The 27,917-nt window shown below is 36.9% G+C and overlaps 2 protein-coding genes across 4 annotated transcripts; both read right to left on the bottom strand.

The window, feature by feature from the left end:
- Positions 1–1,131: 1,131 nt before the first annotated feature.
- LOC110810838 (uncharacterized) lies at positions 1,132–2,116 on the bottom strand. Its single transcript, XM_022037134.2, has one exon. The coding sequence runs from the start codon at positions 1,948–1,950 to the stop codon at positions 1,417–1,419; it is 534 nt and encodes a 177-aa protein (XP_021892826.1). The 5' UTR covers positions 1,951–2,116; the 3' UTR covers positions 1,132–1,416.
- Positions 2,117–6,924: 4,808 nt separating this feature from the next.
- Positions 6,925–26,853, bottom strand: PERK15 (Protein kinase superfamily protein). Of its 3 annotated transcripts, none has more exons than XM_088218105.1 (8): positions 26,301–26,853; positions 21,769–22,251; positions 16,752–16,853; positions 16,575–16,645; positions 15,845–15,921; positions 15,542–15,689; positions 7,891–8,052; positions 6,925–7,639 (listed from the first exon to the last, which is right to left on the bottom strand). In XM_088218105.1, exons 1-8 carry the CDS (start codon positions 26,620–26,622, stop codon positions 7,334–7,336), a joined length of 1,671 nt encoding a protein of 556 aa, XP_088074231.1. In that variant the 5' UTR covers positions 26,623–26,853; the 3' UTR covers positions 6,925–7,333. The 3 variants fall into 3 exon arrangements, with proteins under 3 accessions (XP_088074231.1, XP_088074232.1, XP_088074233.1); XM_088218106.1 differs by having other exon boundaries at positions 16,752–16,838; positions 26,301–26,848; XM_088218107.1 differs by lacking the exon at positions 26,301–26,853 and adding an exon at positions 24,045–24,968.
- Between the last annotated feature and the right edge of the window lie 1,064 nt (positions 26,854–27,917).

Genomic DNA, 27,917 nt, shown 5'->3' with positions numbered 1-27,917 from the left:
CTACTTAAAAAAGCAACTTCTTTGCTCAACCTCCAACTGTGAGAAAATTTCATAAGAAATCATTTATGTACCACCAATTAAACAACCCATTTTTCAATAACCAAAACCAACAAGAAAAGTTCAAATTCCTTGTGGCTAGACCAAATCATCTCCAACTCCAGAACAGCTAGATAGTTGCTACCATCATTGCATAATTACTATAGCTATAGAGACATGGAAATATTATTACTAAATATAAGTCTCAGTTCTATATGCTGAATCAATTCTGCAAATAAAGTTCATTTGTACCAGAAAAAGTACTTAAAATGCCAAAAAGTATCTTCAGAGGCCTACAATGAAGTTTCCAATACAAATTATGGATCGTATCTGAGCTACAAATTACTAATCATCAATTCTCACTATAATAAGATCATATCAATCTATTTTCTTTCTTCTATTGGGAGATAAGGATTCAATAAGCATTAAACAAAAAACACAGAGTTATTTATATGTTGTTGATAGAAATAAGGAATGTGACAATCTCAGATAATTTTGACATCATCTATTTTTTTCACCGGGGCTAAAGTCCACAATTAATTCTAAGAAATCTTGAATAACAACCAAAAACACAATAAAAGCATTAAACCAAATATTTTTCCATTGGGAGAAAAGGATTCAAACAAGCATTAAACCAAAAGCATATAATTATTAATATGCTATTGAATAGAAATAAGGAATGTAACAATCTCTCATAATTAATTCTAAGAAATCTTAAATAACAACCAAGACCATAATCAAAGCATAAAACCAAATATTCTTCGATTAGAAGGTAAGTATTCAACAAGCATTAAACCAAAGCTACATAATTATTGATATCGTTGAAGAGAAATAAGGAGTGTAACAATCTCTGCTCATTTTGCCATCATCTATTTTTTTTTTCCAATAGGACTATGAAGTCCATAATTAATTCTAAGAAATCTTGAATAACAACCCAAGGTGCCTACCGAATTTGTGCATGGGAAACCTAATAACAACTCTGAGGCAAACGCACACTATTAAGCAATTAAGACTTCCAGAATCCATGGTCATTTCCATATCTTCAAAATCAGTGCCAGTTTCCATAATTTATTCGCAACTCATAAACCACTGATATCAGTAGACAATCCCCATTCTTCAGATTACTTGCTTTTGAAAATGAGAACCAATACATTCACAATCATCAGTATGAAGTTCAGGATTGATTTCATCATATATCAGAAATAGGAATGGTAAAATGGAAACCATACAACACAACAAAAACTTTGACAACTTGCTTCAGTAAAAACATAGCAAGATCTACCACTACAATACATACAATATCTAGCATAGCAACAATCATAAGCATTATCTAATTAGAAACAGAAGTCTTATAGCTACCACATTAAGAGTTTTAGGGTTTCATACAAAACCTTCAAGCAAGTTTGGCTTCTTCCTCTCTCCCTCCTCCTCTGTCTCATCATTGACCTTTCCTTCAGTCCCCAAACCCTCTAATCCATCACCAACGCAACACTTCTCTCCTTCTAGCTCTTTCCCAATGGACTCACCACCCACAACCACCGCGTCACCACCATCCCTAACCCCTGGACCATCACCCTTCCCGCCTAGACAAGGTCCCTCCGTGTCAGCGCCGGGAAAACCTCCCACCACCGTGTCCGACGCACCAGGATTTGGAACTGTGCCGCCAACCAGCGTGCCATTATCCTTAGCGGCAGGCGACGGATCGGTAACACAAACTCCATTCTGTTGAATTTCGTCATCGTCTGAGTCGAAGAACGAAGCTGCGCGCGATTTGACAGCGTTAGCTGCTTTGAGGAAGGCTTCATGAATGGAACCAGGGGGCAGAGCACAATCTTCGAGGCCTGCGTCTTCGAGACGCGGCGGAAGGATCTTGTTTAGCAGTCCCGTGGACCCTTGCTCCCTTGCAGCTTCCATGGTTTCAAAACCGTTCGGAGTAATTGACCAATCAGAGTTGTTTTTCTCGGTGTATTGTTATACAGTTGATTCAAAGAGAAACTAGGAAAGAGGAATTCGAATTTAAAGGAGGTGAGGGTGCAAAAACTAAAATCATCAACCGCAAACGAATGTCTTTAATTTCTTTAAACTCCTGGAAACTTCTTTTATCTATATTAATATGAATAATAACAATAAGTTTTATTCTTAATATTTTTTATTTAATTTTAATCTCTAAAAATAATTTTTTTTTTTAAAATGTAATTTACTGACTAATTAAATTAATAATAAAAAAACATAATATTTAAATTTAACAAAACTAAAAATATATTTAAAAATAAAATAAAATTAGATCAATATAAATCATTAAAGTAATAAATTGATATAAAAACTAAGAGCAGATATAGTCAACGCAATCAATAGATGTTCTAGCATATCAAATGAAGACATAGTAGTGATGGGTTCACTTTCTGTTGAACTTGCTATGGTAGATTCTTTTGCAGTCTCCTCTATTGCTGTTAGGTTTTACTTTCTGTTTCTTCTATTTAGTGACGTAGAGATTGTGCCTTTACCAGTTCTTTATAGTGTCTTTTGTTCTGAGTTCGGCAATCCTTCACGTGCCTTCTCCTATTGACCATAAAAATGTCACTCCTTTCTTTCAGCATTGACAATAGAAATAAGAAAATATATTAACTTCTACATTATCTCTAACCAGATCCTTCAACCCTAACAAATTATGGGGCATAATTTTTCTTTTGAAAACCAAATCTTGCTAAAACTCATGACTTTACCAAAGTGATAGGATCCCTAGAAAGTCAGTCCAAACTCCTATCCCTAATCCAAGATATGCAGATTACGAAAATCATGGAAAATCGTTGACTGCAGCAAAAACGATCTCCCTGACCGTACAATAGAAATGTGAGCATCAAAGAAGCAGTTATGATTATCCGTCTGCGATCTGCTCCACCTATCCCACCAACAGCACTGTGATCTACTCCATCTCCTCCACTAACAATATTTAAATTTTCTTGTAATCTTTTCCTTATCCGTTCCATAGAAATAGGAATTTTCAGTTAAAGCCTTGTGTATTTAAGAATCCATTCATGAATGAAAGATGGCAGATCATTTTTACTCTAAGTTTTCTGGGTTTAAGTTCTCACTACAAAGTAGAACAAGAAGTAAAAATCAAACTCTGATTGGGACCTATCAATTGGTATTAGAGTAAGGTTAGAATCACTGAAACAAACCCTCATAGCGTCGAACAAAGAACGATTGAGAATCTTGAAGCTGGGTTGAACAGGTCAGTATGCAACATTGCCAATCTGTTATAAGATCTGAAAAAGCCCAATAAATTAGGGACTTAGTTTCCCACGTCTTCTAAATCTCATAATTCCCTTAACTAGAGAAACTTTGAGTAACACATGATCTCCTACTACGAACTCTAAATTTTTCCTCCTTTGTCAGCATAACTCTTTTGTTTATTTTGGGCTGAAAGAAGATTTCGTTGGATGATCGAAATCTTATCAATAGTTCCTAGACTAGGTCGGGTCCTGACATTTGTCTTTTTCCAACTTCGTTCCAACAAGAAGGAGAACCATAAAATCCATAATGCATGCCCTCAACATGTCATCTAGTGTCTGTATAGTTCTTTTAGATTGTCCATCAATTTGAGGGTGGAAAGTAATACTGAAAGAAAGACGAGAACCGAGAGCATCCTGAAAACTAGACCAGAATCTAAAAGCAAATTGAGTGTCTTGATCAGACAAAATAGATATTAGAATACCATGAAGACGGACAATCTCTCGAATATACAACTCGGCTAATTAATTAGGCGAATCAATTGTCTTTATAGCCAAGAAGTGTGCCGACTTAGTCAACCTGTCGACAATTACGCAGATGGCATTATGAACAAAACTAGTCCAGACTAAACCAACAATGAAATCCACGGTTGCATGTTCTTATTTCCACTTAAAAATAGGAAGAGACTAAAGTAACCTACCAGGACGCTGGTGCTTAACCTTGATAAGCTAATAGGTAATACATTTGGAGATAAAGTCTATGATATCCCTCTTCATCTGCGCCACCAAAAATGAGATCTCAAGTCATGATACATCTTGGTGCTACCAGGATGAATAGATAATCAAGAGAAATGTGCCTTTTTCAAGATATCTTGTCTCAATTCTAAATTTTCTACTAACCATAAAGGGTTTTCAAATCGTACCATATCATCGTCAGTAATTCTAAAGTTAGTCTTCACTCAAAGAGCGATCTTTTTTCTTTATTTCAGGACCTAGGGATCTCTAGATTGAGACTCCCTAATCCTCTCTATGAAGTAAGGCTGACACTATAACTAAGCGAGATAGATACCATAATCAATGATGTCCAAGGATAATGCTTGGACAACTACAAGATAGTGTGAGCCGGCTGGAATTGGGGATGGCCGACAAGTTGTGAATGATTGAAGAAAACTTGCAGCATCTCACCAACACCATTATGTCAAGCTGTGAAGCTTCTGCCACTCATTCTTTGGGTCGGCTTGGGCCAATTCGACCAAACAAGGAAGAAGAAAGTGAATGGTCAGATGCAGGACGACAAGGTTTTTATTCCAAACTTGCCAAGCAAGACTTCCCAACATATACCGGCGACGACCCCACCGAGTGGTTCAACAGATTCTAGCACTTCTTTGAGTTTCAAGGCACCGCCGATCACCACAAAGTCTCCTTGGCAGCACTCCACCTTGAAGGGGAGGTCAACCAATGGTGGCAATGGTTGAGGAGAGCTTACAGAGAAGAGGGTCATGTGGTGACTTGGACCGAATTCACCGAGGAGCTATGGGCTCGCTTTGGGTCGAGGGAGTGTGAATATTTCGATGAGGCTTTATCCAAAATTCGCCAACTGGGCTCGCTGAAGGACTATCAAAAAGAATTTGAAAAATTGGGGAACCAAGTCCAAGGCTAGACCAAAAAAGTTTTTGTTGGGACTTTCATTGGCGGCTCAAGCCCGAAATTGTAGATGAGATAAGGATGTTCAAGCCCAGAATGTTGAAGGATGCAATAAGCCTAGCTCGCATGCACGAGGAGCAACTAGGCCGTCAAGAGAGACTGAGATGGGAGGGGCAAACTCAACCCGATCAGCAAGCATCTCCCTTACCTGATCAACCCATGCGAGCCCTAGCAATGACAGTCACCCTGCCCAAGTGGTTATCCTGGGAAGAAGCACAGCACCAGCGAACGCAAGTGTTGTGCTTCTACTGTGACAAAAAATTTACATTCAGCCACCAATGCCGTCAGCCCCAACTATTGCTTCTAGAAGGCGATGAAGAGGAGGAAGATGTCAAACCTATGAAGCCTGGCTGAGTGGAGAGACAAGAGCACTTGAACCTTGAGAAGGTTCCTCTCAATAGGGGGAGTGGTGATAGGATCCCTAGAAAGTCGGCCCAGACTCTTATCCCCAATCCAAGATATGCAGATTGCGAAAATCACGGGAAATCGTGGACTGCAGAAAAAGCAGTCTCTCTGGCCGCACAACAGTGAGCACCGAAGAAGTAGTTGTAGTTATCTATTTGCGATCTATTCCACCTTTCCCACCAACAGCACTGTGATCTGCTCCACCTCCTCCACTGACAATATTTGAATTTTTTTATAATCTTTTCCTTAATTGTTCCATAAAAGTATGAATTTTCAGTTAAACCCTTATGTATTTAAGAATCCATTCATAAATGAAAAAGGGCAGATCATTTTTATTCTAAGTTTTTTGGGTTTAAGTTCTCACCACAAAGTAAAATAAGAAGTAAAAACCAAACTCTGATCGAGATCTATCACAGAGGGCTTTCTTCTTTGGCAAACAGAGTCAGCCTCTATACAACCACTCTAGCTCATCCTTCTATGGTTGCACCCTTTTTCCAATTTCCTTCCTACATAGTCCATCTAATGGTGATTCCTAACCACCTTCATTGTCTCCTCCTTCCACCCCCTACCTCATCTTCTTTCAGCTTGTTTCTACAACAAGTCCCTATAAATCTAGAAACAGATAAAGAAACAAATCGCATCTTACACACAAGGCCATAGATGATGCCTTAGTATGCAATTACTAAACCACTCTTATTCCGACCATTTGATGATGACTTTCATAAGTTTTGCCCCTCATTTTCTCTTTTATCCTTATGCCTCCCTTAACTCCATTCTATCCAGTAACTATGGAAGTTTTTTACTTTGATAAAAAGATTCCCAAGTTCCATTGTTAAAGGTCTTAGTAATTTGAAGAAAGAAGAAATGATTCATAAACAATAATAAAGGCTTATTATAAATATTCTCTTCATCATGATTAAAGCTAGCCTAAAAGCTTATGGAGATTTCCACATTTCCTCACTTGCACAAGGCCTTTATTGTTGCTTTTCTTCTTTCTTTTGTGGATTACAACTATGCTGCAATAACAACATAATATTTTTGTTTCTTATTCTTTATGTTCTTTGAACCTAACATATCGAGATGTGCAATATATCATGCTTAAAATCTCAAAACTCTTGTGGTTGGTTTTAGGGCATGAAACATTTAAGACGAGATAATGAAATGAAGTTGATCTTTGTTCTTCATTAGTAAAATACTGGTTGCATGTATACATTTTTAAATAATTGATTTGAAGTACTCATCCCATCACATCTACCTCAAAAGTCACCTAGTAAACTTTGAGAGCACAAACTCACACAAACTTTACACCAAAAATACACTTTCTATATGCTTTCTGATTAGCACATAACAATCTAACCAAGAATGTTGATTACAATTGAAACCAATGAACTGGATTAACGTCATCTGCTGCATTTGATGATAGGAATCAAATTTTTCATCCTATAAAAATGGTACAATAACAACAGCGACAATCATGATTAGCTCATACAGCTTCTCAACTTAATCCAATCTAACTCTGGTAATAATAGTGATGTTGATATACAGCATATGAACTTACAATATAATAACTTGATATATAGAATAATGATATTGACATGAGGAATCCAGGGAATGATTCATTACAAATATATCACAGTAAACGTCTATCTAAAATAACTACCTCGATGCTGAGAAATGATGCATCACATAAGAATTGAAGGGATGCATATACCAAAGAATTGAACATTTTATCTTCTTCGCTTCACCTCTCTCTGTATATTTGATGATGTAAACAAACCGCATCAACAAAAGCCATGTCGTCTGGACAATATCAAGTTAATGCACCTGTGATGCCTCAAAGAGTTGTGCCTTAAAAGGTGAGCTGAACTACATTTCCCAGTTTTGATGCTAAATTTGAAGGATCGAGTAAAACAGAATGCCCATCCAAAGGGGGAAAGTTGTGAGGACCGTAATGTACATTAAGAGCTTTTCTTGACATCTTCAGTTTCTTTCTCCACGTTCTGCAACATCTCTTGAGTAGTTTGTTGCCCTTCAGAGCTAGAGCCAGATGGGTTTTGGCCATACTCATTGGTCAGCCCACTATATTCACTACTAACTTGGACTTGGCTTTCTAGAGCCATCTTTCTGAATTTCTGCAAGTCTTCCCTGTATTGTGCAGAACTATAGTCTGAGCACACAAAGGAACTGAGAACTTTGCTCTGCCCAGATTCAGTTCCCTCATTCAAGTCAGCAAGAGATATGTCTCCCTCCAAAGCTCGAACTATCTGGTTAGTTTACGTAAACATGAACTTTTAAAATCTTCCTTTTCTGGGATAAGTGATGATTTGGAGATAAGATAGATATTTAACTTGCCAAGAACTCGTGAAGATGTAAATTTGATTTAGATTTCTCTATTCTTTAAAAGGAAAGAGATAAGAAGATAAAAGACCTTCTGATAAATCACTTAAAGCAAAAATCAAAGTTTGAAACCATCAGCTAAATCCGAATTCTGGATCCAAATATAACTTAATAGTACCTGGCTCATTCGAGGACGCCGCTTTGCTGAATGGTGCACAGAAGCAGCAGCACAAGCAACCATTCGAGTAATTTCATTAGGTTCATAGTCATTCTGCAACCTTGGATCAACAAAAGCCTCGAAGTTTCCATCTTCCAGAGCTTGTGCCAGCAAAGGCTTTGCCTAAATGCCATAATGTTACATGTTATATTTCTCATGGCAGTCAAGCTTCAAATACAACAACCTCTATCACAAAAAGTTAAAAATGGTCCATGGTTCAATGCGCAACATCCTGTACACTGATCTAATGTAACATCTTGCCACACCTGTGGTACCACAGACATTCACCATCATTTGGTTTGAACAAATAAAAAAAATAAAAACAATATGCCTATCCAACCGTTGGATACAAAAGTCTGAGCTACACGAAAACTTCCACATTTGGCCAACAGACTTTTCAGCTGGACATACTACATTTTCAGAATCGTGTACTTTTTCTAATATAAACGAAGTATTTTTACACCAAACCGCTGAAGAAAACATTTTTTAAGTAAGTATTAACTCACAACTCAATAGGTTGACTAAATCATAACCTATTTTAGAGTAAAACAACATACAAGCATAGATGAATATATGCAAGCACAAAATTCCAAACAGCTGCGGCACTCTTGGTTTTCCCTTTTGCTTTTCATTTTTAAAGTTTTTATTCTTTATTTTGACTATAAGCACAACAGCGGTTCCCGCATGTTAATTAACCATTAATTTTCAAGAATAAAATGATTCAAAAAGAAATTGTTTAAATAAAATACAAGGTAGTGACTTCAAAAAAAAGTACTCACGCAAAGTAGGACTAAAAAACCTGAAGTGAAGAAAATAGAGTTAAAAATCAAATATAATGTAAACATTTACAAATGGTAAGAACTAAATGTATTTTAATAATATAAGTTTCAGCCTAGCCAGTCAGCTCACTGGCAGTAGACTTTTCCTGAGCCTTGAAGACTGGGGTTGGATCCGTTTTCTGAGCCCTCCAATGGTATTACGGCTAGGCATCACGAGTTATTTTAATTTCTAAAAGGTGGGTACATGTTTTTGAATGTAATAGCCTGACCCTTTTTTTCTGAAAAGCACAAAGATTAATTTGGTGTAGTCCTCTGTTTCTAACTAATTCCTGTACTTAATTCTCACGTTAGTATAGATATGTGAATTACAAAATGATTTTTTTATGTTCAAGCCATTTCACTCCCATGTGAAGGTGATTGGAAAGTGCAAACCATATGGTAGCTCTCGATACTAGGAGTAATCTAGAATCAATACACGAATTAACTAAAAATGAAATGAGAATTCTAAAAATCTAACTCTTGAGTGCAGGGAGGAGTGCCACACATGTCAAAAGAAAAGAATGTTCATGATCTTTACTTTCCGGGGAAAAAAAAATTGAAGAACTTGTATTTAGGTCCAAATCAGAAGATTTATAAGGTTCCCACCTCAGAAAAATTGGAGTGAAGGTTAATGTTAGATCATAAACTAAGAAAGTTTAGGAAAATATCTCTAATTCCATGAAAAGGAGATTAAAACCATCATAAGCTTTGCTAATCCTCTCTCTCCAAACAACCCAAAAGATAGCTAATGGCATGAATTGAATAACCCTTTTGCTTGTCCGCGTGGATATTACAACAATGAACTGAGATGTTATTAAAGGCAAAACATAAGAGACACTGTAATTTTACTCTAATGATATTTTAAGCCAAGACCACAATAAGAAATATTGAGGCAGCATATTAGAAACATAAAAAGAATGTGATACCCAAATCTCATGAAGTTTTGAGAATGAAAAAATTCTCTTCTACTTGTTTTATTTCCTTCACCATGAACTGCTTATTTATAGGAAATGAATACAACCAATTCTTAACAGCTTTATGGGGGAAAGGAATAACAATATATGGTTACCGGAGACACCTTAACCATTTGATGATTCCTTCCACTAGGCAAACAGAAATTAAACCAAATTCCCTTTTATGATTTTCTACACTCCCCCTCAATTTAGTTTACATATATGTTAACTAAACCTATATTGGATACAATATCATCAAAGGCCTCTTTTGGTAGAATTTTTGTTAGGATGTCTGCAATTTGTTGACTAGTTGGAATGTGCATAAGAGTTATACTTCCATCTTCCATTTTTTCCTTGATGAAGTATCGATCAATTTTTACATGTTTAGTTCGGTCATGATATACTAGATTTTTGACCATGCTAATGGTTGATTGGTTGTCACACTATACTTTCATAGGAGTGTTAACAGAAGCTTTCAGTTCTAATAGTATCCTCCTCAACCACACTCCCTCACATATTTTATGAGCGAGTGTCTGAAATTCAGATTCTGCGCTGCTACGTAATACCACTAACTGTTTCTTATTGTGCCAAGTGACCAAGTTTCCCCAAATATAGGTACAATATCCTAATGCATTCTGTCTGTTATTGATCCTGCCCAATCGGCATCAGTGAAGATTTCAACACCCCTATTCATTGCCTTTTTGAAAAACAATCCTTGATCTGGAGTCATCTTTAGGTATCTCAGAATCCGATATATAGCTTTGATGTGTTTCTCAGTTGATTGATTCATGAATTGACTTACTGTACTAACTGCAAAACTGATGTCGGGTCTTATATGTGTCAAATAGATGAGTTTGCCTACAAGTTTTTGATACCTCTTTTTATCAATTGTCTTATCATTGACCTTGAACCCTAGTTTCACGGTTAGATCCGTAGGTGTATCTGCAAGTTTACTTCCGAGCATCCCTGTCTCCTTCAGAAGGTTTATAACATATTTCCGTTATGATACCGAAATTCTCTTTTTGGACCGAGCTACCTCTATGTCAAGAAAGTAATTGAGCATTTCAAGATCCTTAATTTTAAATTCTTTGGCCAAAAACTATTTAAGCTTCTAAATTTCCTCAATATGGTCCCCTGTTAGAATGATGTCATCCCCATACACAATCAAAATAGCTTTTTTACCTGAGATACAATGCTTAACAAACAGTGTGTGATCTGACTGACATTGCTCATACCCTACTCGTTTCACTGCCTTTATGAATCTATCAAACCATGCCCTTGGGGATTGATTAAGACCATAAAGTGACTTTTTGAGCTTGTACACTTTATGAGGATTGTTTGTTAGTTCAAATCCTAATGGGACGTCCATGTATACTTCTTCTTCTAGATCACCGTTAAGAAAAACATTCTTTACATCTAACTGACAAAATGGTCAATCAAGATTTGAGACAAGTGAAAGTAGTACCCGAATTGTATTGTGTTTGGTTATTGGAGCAAATGTCTCTTAATAGTCTATCTTATAGTACTGAGTAAAGCCTTTGACTACCAGACGAGCTTTATACTGATTCACACTTCCATCCGGATTGTATTTAGTTGTAAAGACCCACTTACATCCCACCTGATGCTTCCCTGGAAGCAGATCTGTTAACTCCCATATTCTATTCTTCTCAAGTGCTCTAATTTACTCATGGATGGTTGTTCTTTATTCTGGTACTTGGAGGGCTTCATGGATCGTTTTTAGCTCTGGGGAACTACTATCTAACTTGCTCACAAATGCATGATGTTTCGAAGACAACTTGCCAAATGAGATATAGTCCTGTATAGGATGTTTGGTGCATGTCTGAATCCCTTTTCTTAAAACAATAGGCAGTTCAGTGTCAATATTAATAGCAAGGACAGAGATCTCATTACTTGTTAATTTTTGGACATCTGGAGCAGGAATTGATTCATGGCAAGGCTTGATCGATTCAGGCACTTTCCCTTCTTGAACTTTATTCCTTTTAGTGTAGACACGTAACTCATTAATTATTTTCAGTTACTGTCACTGGCTCAGGCTCTTTGTGTGTGGTTTCAGGTAAAGTATTAGGTTTAAACTCTAGAGAATGTGCATTTGGTGAAATCTGTGGATAAAGAGAGGGTATACTCACATCCCACAATTGATATTTTTAAGTAAAGTTCTCCCCCTGAATATCAATTGTGGGGTAAAAAGGTTGGTTTTCAAAAAATGTGACATCCATTATATTATAGAATCGATGGATATCCGAAAAGAGGCATTTGTATCTTTTTTTATTAGAAGAGTACCCAATAAAGATGTATTTGAGAGCTTTTGGGTCAAGTTTTCTCCTGAGGTGTGCAGCAATATGAACATATGCTGAGCAACCAAAACTTTAAGTAGGAGAATGTTTAAGATATGAAATTCAAGAAAAATTTATAGGAGGAGGTTATAGGGTGACTGAAAATGAAGGATACGGGAGGGCATTTAGTTTATTAAGTATGTTGCAGTTAGTATTGTCTCTCCCCAAAAGTATTTTGGGACATGAGTGGTAAACATGATCGATCGAGCTATCTCAAGAATATGTCTGTTTTTTCTTTCAGCTATACCATTTTGTTGTGGAGTATGTACACGAGTTTTGATGGATAATGTCATATTCAGTAAAATATTTTCCGATTGTGGTTTCGAAGTACTCACATGCGTTATCAGACTTCAACACTTGTATGGTGATATAAAATTGAGTTTGAATCATAGTATTGAATTTCTGAAATATGAACCCAACTTCAGATTTTTCTCTCATGAGAAATACCCAAATAATTCTCGTATGATCATCAATAAAGGATACAAACCACCTAATTCCGGTGATGTTAGTGACCCTGAAAAGTCCCCATACATCGCTATGAATTAATGCAAATGGTTTTGAGGGTTTGTATGATAGACTAGAAAATGAGCTTCGAATATATTTTGAGAATCGACATACTTTACACTGAAATAAAAAAGGATTTTTATTCTTGAACAACAAAGGAAACAATTTTTTTAGGTATAAGAAATTTGGATGTCCTAATCGATAATGCCACAACATGATATCATGGTCATTATTTGAATGACTTACAGAAACAGAGTTTACACATATTGCATTGTGAGTTTGTCTCCTAGAGGTGTCGGTTTGAAGAAGGTACAGCCCTGAATTCATCCTAATATTGCCAATCGTCATCCCTGAGTTTAAATCCTAAAATTCATGTATATTAGAAACAAATTTGGCAACACAATTTAGATCTCCAGAAAGTTTGCTCACAAATAACAAATTACAGTTCAAATTTGAGACATATAGAACGGAATAAAGAGTCAAATATGCTGACAAAACAACATAATCCATTCCTGCCACTTCAGAGATGAACCCATCTCAATTCTAATTGTGAACCCTTCCTTACACGAGCTATACTGCTAGAGCAGTGAAGCATCACGCGTCATGTGATCGGATGCCCCACTGTCCATAATCCAAACTTGCCTTTTTCAAGAGTAAGCTGATAAACCAAGGGGAATTTTACCTTTATGTGCTACCGAAGTACTGATGAGATGATTCTTCTGAGAACGCATTCTCTGGACCATCTGTTCTTGACTAAATAAGCAACTTTCCGCAGCGGTCAATAGAGTATCTTCAGAGGTTACATGATTCCCTTGGTGGTCGTTGGGGTTTTTAGACTTGGATGGCTTTCTATCAGCAGGTCTTCCATGAAGTTTCCAGCATTTTTTGCGTATGTGACTGGGTTTCCTACAGTGGTCACACCACAGTCGTCCCCTCTTCCCACAAGAATCTAGTGTTTTAGTTGTAAGCACAGAAGCACTTTCAATTAGGTGAATGGATTGCGTGTCTCCCATCATCACTTTCTTTCGGCTTTCTTCTCGCTGAATCTCGGAGAACACTTCACGGATGCTTGGCAACGGTTTGATTCCCAATATCCATCCTTGCACTTCATCCAAGTTTTTTTCTAATCCCATTAGGAACTTGAAAATTCGCTTCTGCTCAATAATCGATTTGAAGAGTTTGACATCTTCGGAACAGCTCCAACGATGTTCTTCAAACGCATCAAGTTGCTGCCAACTGCGAGTTAGAGTATTGTAATACTAGGTTACGTTTAACTCACCTTGTCGCAGGTCGTGAAAGCTGGACTCAATTTCAAAGATAGCAGAGGTATTTTCCTTACTAGAGTAAAATTTCCGAGACTCTTCCCAGATTTCATGCGCAGTCTCGTAGAAGAGAAAATTCTCTCCAATTTCGGGCGTCATCGAGTTTACTAACCATGACATAACCATACTGTTTTCGATTTTCCATGTTCGGGCATTCGGATCGTTGGCAAGTGGAGGTACGATTTCGCCGGTGAGGTATTCATCTCGACCCTCACCCCGAATGAACAACAGCACCAATGATGACCACTGAAGATAGTTGTTGTCGTTTAGTTTATGCCTGGTAATGAATGACGAAGACTGTTCAACTAAACCATAGTTGATGGATGTGGGAAGATAAGAACCCGAAGAAACTTCGGGTGGAGAAGACGATAGCTCACCCGTGGCCATCTATGACTTCGGCTCAGTCGGGATGAAGCTCCTAGATCAGAATTGCTCTGATACCATGAAATTTTGAGAGTGGAAAAATTCTCTTCTACTTGTCTTATTTCCTTCACCATGAGGTGCTTATTTATAGGAAAGAAATACAATCAATTCCTAACAGCTTTATGAGGGAAAGGAATAACAATATATGGTTACCGGACACACCTTAACCATTTGATGATTCCTCCCACTAGGCAAACAGAAATTAAACCAAATTCCCTTCTATGATTTTCTACATTTCATATTAGAAATATATGTTATTATGAAACTCTATGTAAAGACTCAAGACACAGAGTATCAGTAATTTGAACTTAAACTTTCAGGAGCCAGTGATTAAGGTTCAAAAAGTTGTTAGACCTTGTGATTATGATTTATGATTATAATATGTGGCTTTTATGACAATATTAAAGATTTGAGTAATGGAGATTATCATGTCACAATCCATTTTGATACGATATGTTATTGTTTAACTCTATATACAGACTCATGTTACATATTATCAACAAATTAAGCTTGAGTTTTAAAGGACCAATGATTTGGATCCAAAAAGTTATCAACCAGCTTTTGTCCAAGGAAATATAGAAACAGTAAGGCTCGTTAGCTTTGGATACAAACAATGAAACAAGTTTTTTTATTCCAATAGTGAGTGTAGCTTGCTTCCCAAAAGCTTGCACTTGGCCACACAAGATCCTGCCCTAGACCTAAATAAACATACAAATAGTCAAGAAAAGGAAGAAGGAGAATCCCCAGACACCAACATTTTTCTATATTTAAATTAAAAAATAGTCATATCTCTCATTTTTAAGTTCAATTGACTCAAGTCACACACTACCAATAATTTAACCTTGAGATTTAAAAGACGAGTAATTTGGGTCCCTAAAGTTGTTAGCTAGCATTCTTATGAGGCATTACAAAACAGTAAGGCTGGTTGCTTTGCATAGAAACAACGAAACAGAATTTTATCCCAATAATGAGTGTAGCTTGCTTCCCAAAATCTCGCAGTTGGCCACACAAGATCCTGTCCTAGACCTTAATAAAAACACAAATAGTGAAGAGACAAAAAAAAAGGATAATCCCGGGACACCAACACTTTTCTATATTTAGAATTAAAAAAGTAGTCATATCTCTCCTTTATAAGTTCAATTGACTAATAATGTAAGAACACGCTTCCAAAGGGATCCAACGAAATCAATTCTCTTGATCAAGAAAATAAGATACTACTAACAAGATCGAGTACGCACCCAGTCAACAATGCTATCCTCGGCAAAAGGTTGTGTCTTATCAACTGGCCGGCGTCCTGTTATCAACTCCAGAAGCACAACCCCAAAGGAGAAGACATCCGATTTATCAGTGAGCTTCCCAGAAGAGGCATATTCTGGTGCCAGGTATCTAGATTTGGCGAGCATGCACCAGAAGGGATGAAGAGAAAGATATGATTAGTTCATAGTTACAAATAGTGAATGGAAATTCTAAAAAATTAATAATACTATATAGCCTAAACCATTGACATCAGAGGCTTGTACTAGAACAAGTAAATTTCATACCCAAAAGTTCCCATTACTCTAGTAGAGACATGAGTATCAGTGTCTAAAGTAACTTTCGCAAGTCCAAAATCTGCAACCTGAAAGAAAGATCAGAGCACACTCATAAGCGATTTGAAACTAGCATTGGCGCATGATCTCATGGCTAGATCAAAATGAAGTTGCTCCCTTTGTTAAAAAAAAAATGGTCATCATGCTTTGCAACAATTAAGATCAGACATTCTTGTTCGATGTCCAGGATCTTTAACTCCTTTTCAAACCCATCAGATGATTTCCAGTTGAGAATAATTTGTTGGGGAAAAGAATTTCCTTCAAAAACTAGGACAAAAGCCTTACAGATGCATCAGTTCTTCAAAAAAATCTGACAGAAGTAGAGCATAAAATAACAGTTAGAGGAAAAGTCAAACCTAAGTGTTTAGGTAGGTCAGGGGAGTCTGGCCAAAGAAGAACAAGGGCAAGAGAGATTTGATTCTGAAAGAATCTTACCAAAACTTAAAAAAATATAAAATAACTCAAGCAGATTGAAGAAAGGTATTCTTGTTCACAGCATAAAGAGAAGCTTAATTTAGTTACACAGAGTTGCGTGCATGATGCATGAATTAGAGCTGTGCGAATAGTAAATTAGAAATTCTAGCTGACGCAAATGCTGATTCTATGAAATAGTACATTTAACTCAGAAATATCATCTAGAAAAATATTCGAAGCCAAATACTGACTATATGACAAGTAATACCTTTGCTTCAAACATATCATCTAGAAGAATGTTTGCAGCCTTGATATCACGGTGTATTATCTTCGGTTGGCCTGAGAATGCATTGGATCCAAAAAGAGTGAAATTCATGACAAATTCTTTGAACCTAAAAGGCTAGTAAAGTACTCAATGCATGGATAGCATGTGATGAATACTTACAGTCCTCGTGCAGATATGCCAATCCTTTTGCCGCACCCAGAGCAATTTTCATTCTGGTGGGCCAGTTCATAACTGGTCTCCCCTTTCCTGTAATGTTATTTTCTTCAGTGAAACCATGAATAATAGGAATGAGATCCAGTAAGTCTATACTCTCTCTACTGCTAAAATTCTCAATACTGGGCATAAATTCTTATCAAACTTTCTCTCCAAGTTCTACATCAGCAAAATAAAACATATATATATGTTCATCCTATCAAATCTGTTGCTGCCAATTTTTCCATGCAGAAATCTGACAATGTTCTACTGATATACACCACAACCCTCAAGGCACCATACTAACCTCCTTTTGCACTCTAATCCTTAATAGCCTCAAAAATGCTAAAACATTTTAGAAAACCAGGCTAAAAATGCATGCAAACTGGCTTAGAGGCACAATGAAGTTTCTTGAAGATGGCCGGAGCCTCCCACTAACCAAAGGGAACTAAATACTTTTCAACCTCAATACTAGATACCTAATATAGTAAAGTATACCATTTTTTTAGATGAAAAACTAAGTATTCATAAATTGAAAGGAGAAAGGTACAGAGATAGAGGATAAGAAATCTTCCAGAGCCTCAAAAATTTAGGAGTAAAAACAAAACAACAAAAGTCAATACAAGATTGCATCTCAGCCCCTTTTAATAAAAGTCAAAAGCAACATGTCTGAAAGAGCATTGACCCACACAAAAAACTAGAGATTCATTATGCCCCAAAGAATCAAAAGAAAGTAGTGATGCTTGAAGATTATTGTGTGCTCCAACAACAAAACCTATAACCCAGAAAAAGAGCATCTCTCCAAAAGGATCTTAGCTTCCTTTTTCACCTCAACTCTGATAAGCAGTGAAATAGGAAAAAGATTGAGGGAAGGGGGAAACTAGAAAATGCAAAAAAGTATGAAAAAGCCTATACCAAAATCTCCAAACAACATCACAATATACAAAAAAGGTGATTATGGATCTAACCCTCCTGAAGCACATAATATAGATATATGGAAGAGAGCATGATTAGGTTTGCGAGCTTGTGATTCTTAAACAACCCTTAAGAAGAAAACTTTTATGCTAGAAGGAATTTTAATCTTACAAAAAGCACAAGTGAAAGTCTCACACGGCAATTAGGAGTATGAAGTAATTGGAAAAGGACTTTCAGGTGTAAACAGTCGTGGAGTCCAATGTCCAAATTCTATCTTCTATTTCTTATATTTTCTCTCAATCCCTTGTTCGTATTAGCTTTCCAACTTTGATATTGGTGGTTAGCATAAAGTTTTTGTATTTTTTATTGAGAAGAAGAGCTTCAACATTTTATGAAAAGATGTGGATCCTCGGACTGGTGATTTTAGAGCTCTTGAAATTCAAGTTGTTTAATATTGTCTTAGAGAAGACTGCCTTCTTCCCTAATCCCCCCTAATCCTAGGCTTCTTAACCTCTTCCCTCTTCATCACCCAAAGAAATCAACACTAAATGCCTCTAATTTCTTTGCCATCTTCACATAAATTGTCAGGACAGACATATAGTAAATGGAAAGATTAGTTAGCGTGCTCTTTATGAGTGTTAATCTCCCCCCCCCCCCCCCCACCCTCCCCGAACAAGGAATTCCTCTTCTATCTTGCTAATCTTCTTTCAACTTAAATGTTAGTAAAGTTTAAAATTTGTTTTATTTCAAGTACAAAGGTTATGGACATATAGTTTTTGAATACCCTAACCAAAAGATTGTTTCTGTAACGCCCACTAATTTTATAATTTTTATTATTATTATTATTATTATTTTTATTTAGTTTATTTTATAATTTTATTATTTTAATTGATTTATTTAATTTAATTTAATTTTTTTTAACAAAAATAAAAATAATAATAATGATAAAATTGGGTAAAAATATTATTTGGATTTAATTGAAATTGATTTTGGAAAACAAGAGTGAAAATTAGGATTCTGAGGGTATTTTTTAAAAGAAAATCGGAAACTGATGGTCAAAACGCAATTTAGAAAAATTGTGCCCCGTCAGCAGCCACGTCAGCGGCCCAGTCAGCAGCCCTGGCCAACGAGGACCTGCCGCGTGGCAAGACCACGTCGACCCGGGAACGGGCCACGTGGGCGATCCGCGTGCGCGCGATCGGACGGCCTAGATGCGTCCCCGCGCGCACGGACGACCCAGACCAAGCGTGTGCACAGACGGCCCAGATGCACGCGTACGGACGGCCCAGATGCACGCGCACGGACGACCCAGATTCAATCAAGTACGAACGGTCCAGATTTAATCAAAATGGACGACTGTGATTAAAAGGCAAAAGGGTATAAATAAAACCCCCACACCTGACCACAAAAACCCTAGCCGCCTGCCCTCGCCGGAGAAGACGAACCAGACGCCGGAGGAGCCGGCCGCCGCCACCCGCCGCCGCACCGGGGAGTTTTCCGACCGCCGATCGAGGTAAATTTCATACCCCCGGCTCGTTTTTCAATGCTGAGTTCCCCTGTGGCCAAATCGGAGCCAAAATCCCGGCCAAACGGCCGAAAAACACGGCCGAAACCCAGCGGCGCCGCCGCGCCCCTCCTCGATTTTTGCCTCCGATGAGGCCCTTCCCGGCCTCCGTTTGATACAATTTTTATATCGCCGTGATCACCATTCTTTTCTTTACAGGTTGATAGGAGCCAAATCACCAAAACACGAACCTCGCCGGAGAGCCGCCGCACCCAAGAGCACCGCCGCCGGTAAGCTTCGATTTTTCGTAATTTTTTGGCCCCCCGAGGGCCCTAGGGTTGTTTTATCGCAGGGACCGATTCAAGTGTGGCCGAATTCGGCCGGAAACGGCCAAAAACAGCCAATCCGAGGCGAATCGTCGCCGGAGCACGGCGTAGCCGCCGTGCCAGAATTGCGATATTGGCCGAAAGGGGCCCTGGGTCTAATTTGGAATTTTTTGGGACACGTGCAGGTACCAGTAGTGCGTTTCAGTTCCCCGGGAAAAATTCAGGAAAAATTAGGGACAGCCTGTAGGCGCACTGTAGAGCCGTATTCGGACCCCGAAACAAGTAAGGACCCCTCACCCTATTTCCTATCACGGTATTAAAGTTCAATAAATGATAAAACGGTATTTCATGAATCAATAGATGTGTGAAATTGTTTAAGGTCGCTAATGGAGCCCGAGTCTGGTGTGTTTGTCGGTCAGCTGTTGTTTGGCCTATTTTACAGTTTTAAATGCAGTATGAGGTCTGATGTTTTCATTTCATAGTTTCGTGTGCATATATCACTGTTTTGTTGATTATGGGTTGAATGACTGAGAACCCGATGTTGTATGTTGTCTTATTTGGCATAAATTACTGGTTTACTTATTTGTGTGTGAATTGATGATGCTGACTGAGGAAAAGGGGAATGAAATGTTATGTAAATTGATAATTGTATAATGTGGTCAGCCTGACTAGATATCCTGGGAGATGGTGGACGGACCGGGTCCGTAGGGAACCCTACCGGGATTGTGGTCTCTCATACCGGACAGGGTATGGAGACCTTATGTGTTTTGGCGCCCATACCGGACGGGGTATGGAGACGGGCCCGTTTCACCCTCATACCGGACGGGGTATTAAGGTTTATAATTTTGGCGCCCATGCCGGACGGGGTATGGGAACGGCCCTGGAATCTGATTACAAGTGTTAAGGGTTCACGGGTAGCGGGACCCCTATGGATCCCCATGGATACTAGTAGGCTGGTAAATGAGAAAAAATATGTTGTGTAATGATTGAATTGCAAAAGGCGTGATAAGTATTATGTTATACAGTTCATATGATTTCATGATGATGATAATGTTATTGTTTTCGTATGTTGTTTTATGAATTTCACCGAGATAAGTGGATAGTAAAGGATTTTATTATTGATAAAAGAATTTGTTGTAAATTATGCTCCATTGGTCTTTTTGTGTTTTTCTACCCACCTTTACCTCCGTGACGGTTAGATAGTGTGATGTCTTTACTGGTCTGGTGTAACTCATTCCTTATTTAATCATTTCAGATCAGAAAGACATTGTTCCCAAGCCCGTTCCGCAGGAAGACGGCGAAGGGGACGCCTGAAGACTCCGTAATTATATTTATAACTTTTATTTTCGAGTTTTTCTTTTAGTTAGTTTGTTCTTTTATACTTTGAGCACGTTTTTGGTTTTAGTGTAAGGGATGTTAATCAAAATTTTTATTACGCTTCCGCATTTGACCTTTTTAATACACATATTTCATTTTAAAATTCCGGGGCCGTTACAGTTTCTTTGATTGAGGAAGCGATTGAGTACTATAAGGAGAGTGGAGAGCTTGCTGATGATGAATATGATCAAGTTATATATGCAGATGAGGGTGAATTCTTAGTTATTCAATGAAGTTTAAACAAAAATCAAGCACAAGATGTTGATTGACACAAAACAGGCTCTTTGGTACTAGACGGACTTCCTATGGCAAGTGAAGCTGTTAATAAATACATGACAATCAATGATAGGCGCGTACATTTGACCTTTCAGTCATACATACACCTAGGTAATATCAATAATCATTAATACATGTATGCATGCACCTCTACATTGACCATTAAGTGACCCATGCATCTAGAAATAACAATATGGATGATGCATTAGTTATTACTTAAATTTAATCATTTTCTGACATATTTCAGAAAAGAAAAATATATTCAAATTGGCATAACTCTTTCCAGGTATCAATAGGAAAACATGACCGATATAAATTAACATAAGTACATGAAGTACATAGACCATGCATGAGATAATAAATTCAGACACTATCCTAGGAGGAAATCTATAGTACGACCTTCAAGTGACCTGTGTATCTAAAAAATCATTAGCATATTGCTACTTATAATTTCTGAGAAGCTATAAAGTAAATTTCCGACCGACTTCCTTCTGAAAAATTATAATTAGCTGAACATTTTACCTCTCTTTTACTTTGTTTCATGAATCAGGGAAATAATGAAATTTAACCACAGGAAAGAACTCACCATGTAGATGGAATTCCATCGTATTGTTTGCAACAAACTCGTAAACAAGCATTCTTTGAGATCCAGCAATGCAATATCCAACCAGCGAAACAAGATGTCTGTGGTGCACACGACTAATTATGTCAACTTCTGCCTGAAATTCACGCTCACCCTGCCAACTACCAGCTTTTAGCTGTTTAATGGCAACCACTTTCCCATTTGACAGGACTCCTTTGTGGACATAACCAAAACCACCTTGGCCAACAAGGTTTCTCTGAGAGAAATCATCCGTTGCTGTTGCTAGTTCTTTGTATGTGAATGTACTCTGTGAAAATCCAAGTACCATTCCAGGGGATGGTGATCGGAATGGTGGTTTCTCAGAGCCCAAATGACTATCTGATGAAGGTCCCACAGAAGGATAAAAATCAATGGGAGACTGATGCAGATTTGATGCAATTCCTGGTGGAGGGGAAGGCTTTGGGAGCATGCTGAGATCAGCAACAACTGAATGTATTGGAAATAGATTAAATAAGTCCCAAGATAGAGCATGAGTAAGAAGTACTCTGGTAATTGCAGTTTTAAGAATAAAAGTCCAGCTAGCTCAATGATGTCATGACTTTATAAACTGGAGACCAAAAAATGGAAAAGAAAAGATGCCGTGATTATTATTGGCTTCATCCGAGTTAATTGTCCACCCAAACAATTCCTAGATGAGCAAGAATAAGTAATAAGACCAACAAAAATATTCTGATGATTGGCTTCAAATGTATTAATTTTCCAACCAAATGATTCCTATATGAGCAAGAAATAAGTAATAAGATCAACCAGATAAAGGATATACATCTTTCAAGAAATTAGTCCATTCCTTTCAGTTGCAGATTATTGCCAAGGAATTAAGATATCCTGTATTTCAGTTGAAGATTATTTCAGTCGATTGTTGTCAAATTAGGAATGGATAATATTTATTCACCAGCTTGAAAAGAAATGTTAAGGAGTGTATGTTAGGGTTAATATTTACACAGCCCGATCTTTGTGATCTTTGTAACTAACATTCTTTCATTGTATTGTTACTATCCACTATATTCAATGAAACATACACATCCACTCCTCCACACAAACTAAACGAATCTAACAAGTAGATTTTTAGGACGAAAACAAAGGAAAATGTAAAGTTGGTAGCACTGCAAAATTACTAACAAATAGATCATATAGTGAGTTTCTATAGAAGTAGAGGAATATTGCTTTAGAGATGAATTGTTGGATTTTCAATTTAAATACCATAATCTGAAGTTTAGGTTCTTATATAGTATCTAATAATTAAAAAAAAGTACATTTGATAGAGTTTGACTACTATACTTTTAAGTTTTAATATCTAATTTAGTCATTTTACAAATTGATGGAATTTTCAGAAGTACTATTACAAAACATTAATATTGGTCAAAATAGCTTCGAAAGCACTTCATAGAAAACAAATTATCAAATATAGTACTTCCTTTTAACAGCTACAAACTTCTAACCAGAGCTATTAAAATTACGTTTTTTCCAATAGAAACTTTTACACTCTCAACCAACCTATAGCTTACTTTGAAAGTTAATTTTCATAGAAGCAAGAGAATCAGGATTTAAACTCTAGCTCTAAAACAGATAGTTGGGTGACCGTTTATCCCAAAAGTTTTTGCCATAGGAAAAAACTAGACTTTATTGTTTATATATTTTAGTATTAATATCTCTATCCAATAATGGCCTCCACAAGGAATCCAAGAATAGAATTCGAAATTGATCCAAAAATAGAATTTCATTTTATGATTAAACTAAGAATGTTATTACTCAAAAAAATAAGAATATTATTTTATAAACCATATATGGACTAAGTATGTTAATCATTAGAACCGAAGGAAAAAAAAGAGAGAAAACCACAACATGCCCACACTATGTGTAACTAGCAAGTCAACGGTTAGCTCGTGTTTACAATCAATTAAAAAGTTGAAAACAGAACCACTGTGTTTACCCAATTCATCCATTTTCCTTCAGTTCCATACAACCCCTCTTGATACATTTGACAATGATGCAGATGGCCAATTGGTTACATGAGTGGTTGGTTAGTTACAAACTACTTGCTATGAGGAAAATATACTTAGTTGTGCAACAGCTATGTAGATGAATTAAATGTGGAGTTCTCTGTCTACTCTCTACTCCAACTCTTTCTTAATTCTTCTTTTTCTCTGTTTTTACATCTCTCTCTCAATCTTTTCCTCGCATCAATAGTATCAAGGCACTAATATTGGCACCAAATTCACCTGTTCGTTTTTATATCTCTGTCAATAGTATCGAGCTTAAGGGTCCAATGTATATCGGTGGCCTGGGTATCCGCTCTTTGGTTGAAACGAATGCAGCTCTGCAGGGTAAATGGTTTTGGAGGTTCAGAAGGAGGAAGAGGTATTATGGAGACTGGTTATTGCCGCGAAGTTTGGGACTGAATAGAGGGGCTGTATGCCTTTGAAAGCCCATGGGAAAAGTCTACGGAAAAAGATTGGGGCCGGTAGAGAGAGTTTTCCGCAATGTGTTAGATAGATGGAGGGTGGGTAGGGGGGACACAGTGAGATTTTGGGAAAATCAGTGGCTTGACGGTGGTACTCTCAGGGAACAATTTCCAAAGATATATATCATTGCTCAACAAAAAGGGGTAAACATATGTGATTATCACACACGGGAAATTGGAGAGGGGAGGGAATGGCATGTCTTAGTCTCAAGGAATCTGAATAATTGGGAAAATGGTGAATAGGAGAATTTGTTAAGTCTCCTTTCGTTCTGGGTCACTGAATGGTAACAATGATTGTCCTTTGTGGAGCCTTACTAAGAATGGGGCCTTTACGGTAAATTCTTTCTACAAGTGTTTGTTCAAGAGTGAGAACAGGGATGTTAGGATCCCGTACAGACAGATTTGGAATGCTGAAGTTCCTCCATGGGTGTCTTGTTTTGCTTCGGAGGCTAGTAGAGAGTGTATTTTAACTATAAATAAGTTAAGAAGAAGGGGTAGGGTTCTAGTGAATGTGTGCTACTTATGTAAGAGCGGTGAGGAAAGTTGTCATCATGTGTTGTTGCGGTGTCCTTTGGTGCATAAGATTTGGATGGTGGCTTTCGGGCTATTTGGAATCAATTTGGTGATGGCTGGTTTTGGTGAGGAAAGAGTTGTGTGCTCGGGAGAGTGTCAGAAGCAGGTGTAAGTTTGCTGATGTGATTCCCCTTACTATTATATGGATGGGTGTACAAGGAAAGAAATAGGAGAGCTTCTGATAGGATGGATGACGTGAACGGCTTTGATGTACTTAATAATAAATAGTTTCAAACCCTTTTGTTTTTTTGCTAATGGGTCATTCTCCACAGCCTAGGAAGGATTACAGGAACTTTTTAATAAGCTGACGGATTTGTAAATACTTTTATACATGGGTTGACACTCTCTTGGTGTTGTTCATAGCAATATAATTCTTTTACTTTTTTTTATTTCTAAAAAATAAAAAAAAAATTTCAAATTTCATTTATCTAGGCAATACAACTAGGTATTCTTCCACTTCTTACCCTTCTTATCGCTAGGAGTTTGTAACTAACCAACCAGTCATTAATCAACACATCACTTTTTCCACAAGAATTAGGTTAGCATTTTCTAAGACGTCCTGTGATTGTCTTGTGCTTTATAGTTTAAATGGTGAATAGCATGTGATCCCATTTCTAGTGATGGAGCTGAATACTATAATGCCTTAGGAAAGGTGATATATGTGAGAATGAAGTCGTCGATGGCCAGTTGATCCGACGACTGGTTGTTCTACTCGCTAGAAGAAGGGCAAGAATACTCAGTTTGTAGATAAGTAGTCTGGATGAAGGAAATCTGAAATTCTCTATCTTACGCTATACTCTTAACTCTCCTAATTTTTCTTTTTTCTTTTTTCTTTTTCTGTCTCTCTCACTGTCAAACCTATTTCGTTGCATCAAAAAGTTAAAACGGCCAAAGAAAAGAACAAAAACTATTGGGAGATCTTTGAGTAAACAAACTAGAATGCACTAGCAAATCATGATCACTGTCTGCCGTAGCTAAGAAGTTGTAAGACAATATTTTAACTGAATAAAAACCCAATTACCAAAACAAAAAAGTAAATATTATATACATATATATATATACATATAATTAAAAAAAAGAGACTAACAACACGGTCCAGAATCTTTGTTAGGAAAACCATAATATTTAAAATTCCAAACTCGCAGCTTTTATAGCATGTTGAATTATAAATTACATTTCCCCAAAGAAATGATAAATAACATATATATTCAGGTAACAAAAAGACAAAGTTGAACATGACATACTATCCCGACAGTTTATTCGAGAAAGATGAAAGACAATACACCAAAATTCAGAAAGCAAACACAGAGAAAAATGAAAACAGAAACAAAAAACAAAAATTAATTTAAACCAGCTTGATTAGCATAATCCCAGTAAACAAAAATAAAGAAACAAAACAAAGCGAAGACGCGCATCTTAAGCTAAATTCTTATCTACTGACCTTTAGGTGCCCCCCCTGGTAAGGCCTCACCATCCTTCCTCTTCTTCCTCCTGTATAAGAAGACGAAAATGCCTACACCAATCAGCACAAGTACTGTCCCCAACACAACCCCCAATATCAGCCCCACCAGAGCCCCCGTAGGCAAGCCACCATCCGTCGGAGACGGAGACGGCACTAGCGATCCATTTGAAGTCGGAGGAGGCGGAGGAGAAGAAGAAGTCGTCCGAATTTTGGGAAGCGACGGAGTTGTGGCGTCGGTCTCAGCTGGCGTGGAAGAGGTGGCGTTTGTATCCGGAGGAGGAGGAGGCGACGACGACGACATTGCCGGATTAATATGATTTGTTCTGAAACTTGTTTGGCATTTTCTGTTGCAGGGGGAGAGGGAAGCTGAGCTGAGCTGAGCAGAGCAAAAAGTATAGAATAGTATGGGAATCGGAAGGACGGTTTGGGTGTGAAGCCTGAAGAAGAAGAATTAAGCGTGGACCCCACAAGCTTTAAGACAGCTTGAAAACGGCGTCGTTGTCTTCAATTCTGAAGTAGAAGGGACCCCACAAGTTTTAAGACGGCTTGACCTGAAACGGTGTCGTTGTTGTCAATTCTGGTAAATTCCATTGTGGTCCCGAATGTTGAATTTTCCCGCGTGAAGAATATTTAAATAAATTTTCCTTCTTGCGTTGTAACTGGACCTTCCCAATATGGTAATTATCAGTCAAATACATGATTATTTTTTTTGAGAGAAAAATATATTATTAATTTATAATAATGATATATAGTGCTACGTAATATTTAATAAATACGATACAATTTTTCTGTAAAATATTAAATATTTTACAAGGTACAAACTTTAATAATTACAAATGATTTTTTTTTAAAATCAATATAAAATAACATATTATTTATACTAATTTTATGCACTAAATATACATAAACTAAGAATATTCTTTTTTTATGAATCATAACCTTAACTTATCATATTTCTTAACTTCAAAAAGAGTGTTTAGGGTTATTACTTCCATAATTAATTAACTTCAGATTTATAATTAAAGTATCATATAAATATAAAATGATTTATTCTTTTCATACAGTTTTAATGTAGTAATTGTTGTTTTAGGAGAGACAATATTTATTATTTGGAAAAAAGAGCATTACAGAAACAATGATAACATAAATTTACATTGAATTAAAAAGATAGATCATAGACCGGAAAATAAAATAGAAGAAAAATAATAAAATAATTTGAATTATTATTATTATTATTATCATAATTTATTTATGAACAATTAATTCATAGTAACTTTTTAACTCAATGAAACTGAAGTTTCATAATTTTTTATATTATTATTATTATCTAAAAATATAATAAATTAGTGTAATCCACTCGTCAATTTCCAGTTATTTATTTGCATACAAAATCTAACCTAAAAATACATTTTATCACACTCTCTTTCTTTCATTCATGATTATCTACTATTTCTCTTTCTAAATGTGTATGTATACGCCTTTTATACATCCATATCTTGTATAGCTATACATGTATAGCTATATAGCCTAACGATATCATCACCATATGCAGAAAGCTTGATTATATTATCGGCACATTAAGCTAAAGCTAAAATT

This window comes from Carica papaya, chromosome 4 (assembly GCF_054855325.1).
Source record: "Carica papaya isolate Zhongbai chromosome 4, ASM5485532v1, whole genome shotgun sequence".
NCBI lineage: Eukaryota > Viridiplantae > Streptophyta > Magnoliopsida > Brassicales > Caricaceae > Carica > Carica papaya.
Note: the sequence above shows the minus strand (reverse complement) of the source record. Positions and strands in the feature narration are given on the sequence as shown.